Raw genomic sequence first — 8,143 nt, 5'->3', positions numbered from 1 at the left:
TTGATCTTGCCTCCCTGTTGTGCCCTGACCCTCCTTTCTCCTTGCCATTATAGGCTGTAGTCCCCCCCCATTTCCAACCCATCTCCCAGTCCCGCACATTCAGCACTTACCTGTGGGCTTTGCTCACCTGCCCCCGACAAACCTAGTTTAAAGCCCTCCTCACAAGGTTAGCCAGTCTGTGTCCAAACAAGGCCTTCCTGCTCCTGGAAAGGTGAACTCCATCTCCGCCAAGCAGTCCTTCCTGGAAGAGCACCCCGTGATCAAGGAAGCCGAATCCCTCCTGGTGACACCATCGTCGCAGCCAGGCATTCACCTCCAGGATGCACCTCTCTCTGCCCGGGCCCCTACCTTTGACAGGAAGGATAGAAGAGAATACCACCTGCGCTCCAAACTCCTTCACCAGTACTCCCAAAGCCCTGTAGTCACACTTGATCCGCTCAGTGTCACACCTGGCAGTATCATTTGTGCCCACGTGGATGAGTAGCATGGGGTAGTAGTCAGAGGGCCGGATAATCCTCGACAATGCCTCCGTAACATCTCGGATACGGGGCCCTGGCAGACAGCATACCTCTCGAGATGAGCTGTCAGGGCGACAGATGGGTGCCTCCGTTCCCCTCAGAAGAGAGTCTCCAACAACCACTACCCTACGTTTCCTCCTCGCAGTGGTGGCAGGAGACTGCTCAACCTTGGTGGTGCAAGGCCTGGTCTCCTCCACTGTGGGGGGTGACTCCTTGTCTCCTGCTGAAAGTAAAGTGTAACGGTTATGTAACAACACAGTGGGAGGGTTAGGAGCAGGGGTGGAACACTGCCTGCTGCCAGAAGTAACCAGCTGCCAGTGCTCACCCTGCACCACTGCCTCCTCCATAAGTGGCTGGTCAACAGTCCCACATCCTAGGACAGTGACCTCCGTGGACTCCACAGGAATACTGTCCAGGAATTCCTCATGGCTTCGAATGCTCCTCAGCCTGGCCACCTCCTCCTGTAGCTCTGCCACCTGCTGCCTGAGAGATTCCACCAGCAGGCACCTTTCACAATGGTTGTCTCCCCCAGCCTGGAGATCACTCAGTGGGACTTGCAAGCCACAAATACAGCAAGACCACACCAGGACCTGGGTAGAGGCATCCATGCTCAGGTTCTCTGTCTGGATACAGGCACAGGTGGAGGAGACAGGAGAAGTACTGGCACAAGCGCTTCGGGGCTTCATCACCATCAGTCACTCCCTCTTCAACTCCCCTGTCTGCAGTCCCCTGTCCGCTTCGCTCCCCTGGTCGCACTGCTCTGGCTTTTTAAAGCCTGCTTGCCTAGGTCAGGCCTGCCCCCTTCTGAGTCACACAGGGGAAGGCTGAGCCTGAGGCTAATCAGAGGCAATCAAGGGAACAATGGCAGGCTCTCAGTCCCAACTGCCACAGAAGCTGAAACTGAAACTGCTAGCACTCACCTGGAATCAGACTCTCAATTCACACTTCAAACTGTAAAATTCAAACAGTCAGGCACAGGCACACACTCACACCACAGCTTGTACTCTCACCGGGTAGCCTCTTCGGCGGTGGGGTCGCTTTGCTCTCCCTCTTCAACTCCCCTATCTGCAGTCCCCTGTCCGCTTCTGTGCTAGATGTTATGCTCTTTTAATTTGTGAAGCATTGAATGCCATTGACTTTTGTTGGACTGAAAAGCACACAGCACCTTCCAGGATTAGGCACGTCAGACAACTGTATTTGTAAAGCACGTGGTTTCTTTAAGCAGCTGTGTAAGTCACTTTTCCAACTCCTTTAATGCTTCACAGAAAATATGCACCCTACCTATTTCAACAAGGATTTATTTAAGCTGCATGATAAAGTGAGGCTCTCCTTGGGATGTGGAGCTGGTTCAATGACTAAAAAAGAGGTGAAGTCATATTTGTGCTTTTCTGATTCTGGAGGAAGTTTGGAAATAAATATACAGCGCATGTGCTGAAGGGGATTTTAAAGCATCTAGGATCTTGGTTCTTGGTAACACAGAGCTTTTTAGACATGAAATGCACATGTCCTCACTCAGGGTTCTTACAAGCTAGATAAAGCAATTTTTTAGTTACTTGAATCCTAAGAAAGTGTCTGAAAACAATTCCTCTAATGGAATGAAGCAACAAGTTTTTCATCTTATCCTCCAATGTTGTGTGTGATGTTTTTATAGAACGTTGGAAGCATGTCTCTCCTGCACACTTGCTGTGTGGTCCTGGATTGCTTTTTTGGTGATTCTCTAGTCTTTTATATTTATTTAATTATCCCTACTTTTGTGCCATGTTTCAAGCACATCTAGCACAGAAGTTAACATAAGTGCTGAATGTTTCAGCTTAAAGAGGGTGGAGAATTTCCTGTTTCTACATATCCTGGAGGAGGCCACTGAAAATTGGTTGCCACATAATGTTAAAAATTGAAGGTTACTGTGTTTATCTTAATCTGGAGAAACAAACTACAGAAAGGAACTGAGAATCGAGAGCAGGTGCTGAGCACTGATCTGTGGCATTTCCATGTGAAATCAGTCTTTAAATAGATGCTGTTTTCAGTTTCAGAAATACTTTAGAAAAGTCTCTGAGGAATTTCTAAATTCAGTCACTACTGCCTAGTTTGCAGATGAACTATCTCTGTTTTTTGGGGCAGCTGGAGGAAGCCCCTGACTTACTGAAATGCTCTGTGTGGATGGTGTACAGAAGGGTATAGAGTGAGAGAACGCCCTAAGTGAGCGTTTGGCATCTGTGGATAAATCACTTTGTCATAGCCTGTTATAGCACATGGCTCTTCAGCATCTGAATTCTGGTGCAATACAACGCTCAGAATTTTTTTTTTGTTTCCTTTGCACAGCATTACTTCATAGTAAGTGGAGACAAAGTGAGGGAGGTGTTTTTTTTTTTTTTTTGTATAGAACCAACTTCTGATGGTGAAAGAATCAAGCTTACACACAGCTCTTATTCAGGTTTGTAAGCAGAGGTTTTGGTAGGACAGGAATTGCAATTTGTACTTGGTAGTTTATTGACTCAATCTTGGATTTTCATTCTTCATTTATAACAAGGTTCCATCTAGGGATCTTACTGTGTGTTTGTGTACACGATTAACCCATAAGACTGGGGCTCATCAGTTAACCCACATGGTTACATGCACCTTCCCCTACTGCCTTTGTATCAGAGGCAGTGTGGGGGTGGTGGCAGGAGTTGGTACATGTGGGGTGCTGGCTCCCATAAGATAACGAGCCTTGTGGATAAGGGAGAAGCGGTGGATGTCATATACCTAGACTTTAGTAAGGCATTTGATACGGTCTCGCATGATATTCTTATTGATAAACTAGGCAAATATAACTTAGATAGGGCCACGATAAGGTGGGTGCATAATTGGCTGGATAACTGTAGTCAGAGAGTTGTTGTTAACAGTTCTAAATCCTGCTGGAAAGGGATAACAAGTGGAGTTCCTCAAGGGTCTGTTTTGGGACCCGTACTGTTCAATATCTTCATCAATGATGTAGATATTGGGATAGAGAGTACACTTATTAAGTTTGCAGATGATACCAAACTGGGTGGGGTTGCGACTTCTTTGGAGGATAGGGACATAATTCAAAATGACCTTAGCAAGTTAGAGAAATGGTCAGAGGTAAACAGGATGACGTTTAATAAAGAGAAATGCAAAGTGTTCCAGTTAGGAAGGAACAATCAGTTCCATACATACAAGATGGGAAGCGACTGTCTAGGAAGGAGCATGGCGGAAAGGGATCTAGGGGTCATAGTGGACCACAAGTTGAATATGAGTCAACAGAGTGACGCTGTTGCAAAAAAAGCAAATATGATTCTAGGTTGTATCAACAGATGTGTTGGTAAGCAAAACTCGTGAAGTCATTCTGCCGCTCTACTCTGCACTAGTTAGGCCTCAGCTTGAGTACTGTGTCCAGTTCTGGGCGCCACATTTCAAGAAAGTTGTGGAGAAATTGGAAAGGGTACAGAGAAGAGCGACAAGAATGATTAAAGGTCTAGAGAACATGACCTATGAAGCCAGGCTTCATGAACTGGGCTTGTTTAGTTTGGAAAAAAGAAGATTAAGGGGGGACATGATAGCGGTTTTCAAATATCTAAAAGGGTGTCACAAGGAGGAAGGCGAAAATTTGTTCCTCTTGGTTTCTGAGGACAGGACAAGGAGTAATGGGCTTAAAGTGCAGCAGGGGAGGTTTAGATTGGACATTAGGAAAAATTTCCTAACTGTCAGGGTGGTCAAATATTGGAATAAATTGCCAAGGGAGGTGGTGGAATCTCCCTCTCTGGAGATATTTAAGAACAGGTTAGATAGACATCGGTCAGGGATGGTGTAGACGGAGCTTGGTCCTGCCTTGAGGGCGGGGGGCTGGACTCGATGACCTCTCGAGGTCCCTTCCAGTCCTATGATTCTATGGAGCTGCCTGCCCCTCAGTGCTGCCTCTCACAGAGGCGCAGTGGGGTGGGGATGGGGGAGCAGCTGGGAGAGCACCAGCTCCTGCCTGCTCCCTGTGTGTAACCGTTGAAAATTCTGTGGTTACACATTTACAAAAATAAATGTTAATATCTCTAGTTCCATAATGTCCATGTTCTGTGAGCTTGTTCCACTCTTACAAGAGGGAGGCTATATGAGCTTGTCTATATGAGCTTGGGGTTTATCAAGCACAGACACAAAAGACACGAGGTTTACAAAAATAGACCCTTCAAACATCCATAATCCTTTTAACATTAAAAGCTTAGTGATATTTTGAGGCTGTTTCCATGTCAGAATATGGGCAGTGCTGCTTCCCCTTTAAGGCCTGTTTGTGTATAAGGGTGTGGGTGCAGGGACTGCTCTGAGACAGAAACATTATTTGAATATTTATGAGCTGATGATCTGGAGGCGAATGTGACATAAAAGACAATCTTTGCTCCTTTTGGAGCTTAAAAAAATCAGTTTACAATCTCCTCTCTGCCCCGGACTGTGAAAGGAAGCATTGGAAACGGGCAAGATATTAAAGCAGAAGATGGGAGGAAGGTATTCCAGTCCACTGGATGGAAGACAGCGTAGGTACCTGAGAGGTAAGGAAATGCTTTAATTACCATTTCCAGAGTGGTGGTTCCTTTTAAAAATAAAACTATTCAATTATTTCATTGTATAAACTTAATCTAGGTGTCTGCAGGTTGCTTGACATGGGTTATAGTAGATGATAATAAATCTGTCCCGGTATAGGGATGCTGTACAAAGAGGATGGGAGAAGGTGGGTCAAATTGCATCAAGTGAACAACAGCCAGCTGAAACATACATATCCCAAACAAGTTACTGTATGTTATGCATCTTTTGAATATAGTGGTTACTCCTGACTCTGACTTCTGTGAAGGAAAGCTTAGAAAGAATGCTTCCCATCTATTCTCAGAAATGCAACCACAAGAAAGAAAAAAAAAGTCCGAGAGCCATGTTGGGAGTGGTAGTTATAACAGCCTTCCAAAGTGTCTGAACTGATGCCTGCTTGATCAAGACCTTAAGTCTGGAAAGAAATATGGTTTTACAATGTTCTACACAATGGTCAAATCTCACGTAAACCATAGCAGCAAGGAATTCAAAAGTTGGAGTGTGGCCATCAATAAGATAGCAATACTCACATTTATGCCAAGCTATAATATGTGGTGCTGAGAATCCATGCTTGCCAGCAGACCCAATGAGCATTTTATGAACACTGGCACCAATAAAGGTATCACCTCTGACAACATTGCTCCAACTGTACATCACAACTCGGCATCATATGTGAGTATCTACTAAGGTTCCCATCCTGGTATCAGTTTGGCTTCTGTCTGCTTATGAGGACAGCAGGAGAATTTGTGAAAATAGCTTAATCGCAATCTGAGCCAACAGCTTGTTGTGTTTTCAGGACCTTTCTACACTACAAAACTACCATGTCTGAGAATCTGGTTACAGTTCAACTAAGACAAGCTTTCTTTTATAGTGTAGACAGTAACAGGAACCACATTTTTAATAATGCAGTAACTGCTGCAGCTCTATTCTGCCCAAGGTTATTTCTCTAATGCTGGAGACGATCTCGCTCAGGTGTTTGTTTTACAAACTGCGTATAGATAAATCTTTTACCAGTGGACCAGAACAAGCACCTAGGGCTGAAGCAAAGCAAGACTGTGATGATACTTGGCTCTAAAAGTACAGTATTTTGTAAGCATTCATTAAGCCTTGGTAGGCTTGTACAAGTCCCATAATTCCCTTGAAAGGTTGGTATTCTTAATACTAAGGAATTACTTTTATTATTTTACAGATGGGGAAACTGACAATCAGAGTTTAACAGGGCACAGAACCATTAACCACAGTAATGTAGGATAGGAAGAGACGAACTGGCAGGCACCTTAGGGTTTTTGGTTCCCTCTGAAAAGGAGCATCTGTTAGGCCCAGATGGGAGTATCCCATGTGATTGCCTGATTGTAGCAGGGTAGGTGTTGGAGGCTGTTCTTATTTTATATTTGTGACCCTGCCTGAGCGAGTTTGAGCAGACAGGGTGTCATGGTCTAAGCTGCATTTTGGTCAGGACTCTATTGTTAATACCTGGACTCATGCAAACCGCACACAGGACCTCTAGTGACCATACCTGGACAGCACTTTCATTTTTGGTGTCTAATCCAAATGACTGCTAGTTCACTGATTACTTTTAAAAACTTCTGTCTGCTTGTGGAGGGTGAATGAAGTAAACAGCGAGAAAGAGAAAGCTGAAGTGACCAGGGTGATGTTGACCATAATGATTATTTACCTAATGTATAAACATAGATGTTGGAATGTTCCTCAAACATCAAGGGGCAAGATATATCTTTAATGCAATTCCATTAACTCCTTCCTAGATATGCAAGGGGTACCTATAGTTAGTTTGTCTGTCTTGTGGGAGTTATTCTTTCTCTGACATAGGTTTAGCCTCTGTTATTTTAAACATAGTGATCTCCATAAGGGAGGTGATGGAGGAATTGTCTTCCACAGTGGATCACTTTCCCATCTAAGCAATAGCCACCTGTGAGGCTGACAGCAGAATTCCACTGCAGATTAGCTAGCTGAAGTTTCTGTCTTAGGTTCGCCTGTCATAGGGTATGTCCACACTACAGCGTTATTTCAAAATATCTTATTTCAAAATAGTTAATTCACACACAAAATGCATTTCTAAATAGCATTTTGCTATTTTGAAATAGCGCGTCTACACTGAGTGGATGCTGAATCTCATTTAAGGCTGGCAGGTCATCAGGTCAGGAGTTACTTTGTGTGGCTGCTGCCTGAGGCTATCTGAGGCCTGTGCTTAAAGGGACCTCCCCGGACAGCCAGTTCTCAGCTTTCTCTGCTTGCTTGCCTACTTCGATGAGGGACCGCAAAGCATTTTGTCTCTGCATGCTCTGATTGCCCTCACTCGGGATACCATAGTACTCTGCAACATGGAGCCAGAGATGCCCCTGAGCACTGTGGTGCTTCTTGTGGACGTTTTGCCGTGAGCCAGGCTGCCATCCGGGAGGTCCATCAGGGCTGTCAGTATCCAGGAGGCCCTGTGGGAGAGCTTCCACGCTGAGGAGCACTAAGAGCCTCCCTGGTCTGCCCCACTGGGGGCTTGTGCCTCATTCCTCCCTCACATCCTTCCACTTACCCCTTCCTAACCCCGCTTCCTGATGTCAAATAAAATACATGTATTTTCATGAACACAAACTCTCTTTAACAAAACTGGGAGGGCGGGGAATGAAACTCTGGTGAGACTGGTGAAAGGAGGCGGGAGAGGGGAGAAGAGAGGGTGGGTGAGGGGAGGGGGAAACTTGGGAGGAGGGAGCTGGAAGGGGGAAGCAAGGGAAAGAAGAGGGAGGGGAAGCTTAGGGTTGGGGAGTCTCGCCAGACCAACTTGATTTTCATGTGAACCTGTTCCTGGGTTTGCATGTGGTTTTTGGTGGCCAGGCTGGCAGCTATCCTGCCATAGATGGCCATATTCCTCCGTCTAGTGCGGAGATCGTGGATGTTGGGGGCATCCCCCCCAAACCTGAATAAGGTTCATGATCTCCACCCTTGACTGGGAAGGTGCCCGCCTTCTCCGGGCCCTGGCAGGCTCCTAGGAGCTAGCAGACTGCTCCTGGGGAGCAGTGGAGGGGTGGCTGCCGGTGGCTTGCTGGCTCATG

At 45.8% G+C, this 8,143-nt stretch overlaps 1 protein-coding gene across 1 annotated transcript in view; it reads left to right on the top strand.

Annotated features, from left to right (window-relative positions):
• The first annotated feature begins 4,486 nt into the window (after positions 1–4,486).
• NIBAN3 (niban apoptosis regulator 3) overlaps positions 4,487–8,143 on the top strand; it is a 40,381-nt gene continuing 36,724 nt past the window's right edge. The window contains 1 exon segment of the mRNA XM_014578201.4: positions 4,487–5,050. Within this exon segment, the coding sequence (XP_014433687.4) occupies positions 4,996–5,050 (55 nt within the window). The 5' untranslated portion in view covers positions 4,487–4,995.

This window comes from Pelodiscus sinensis, chromosome 31 (genome assembly GCF_052426305.1).
Source record: "Pelodiscus sinensis isolate ZL-2025 chromosome 31, ASM5242630v1, whole genome shotgun sequence".
NCBI classification, from domain to species: Eukaryota; Metazoa; Chordata; order Testudines; family Trionychidae; genus Pelodiscus; species Pelodiscus sinensis.
This window is presented reverse-complemented; position numbering and strand designations above follow the sequence as displayed.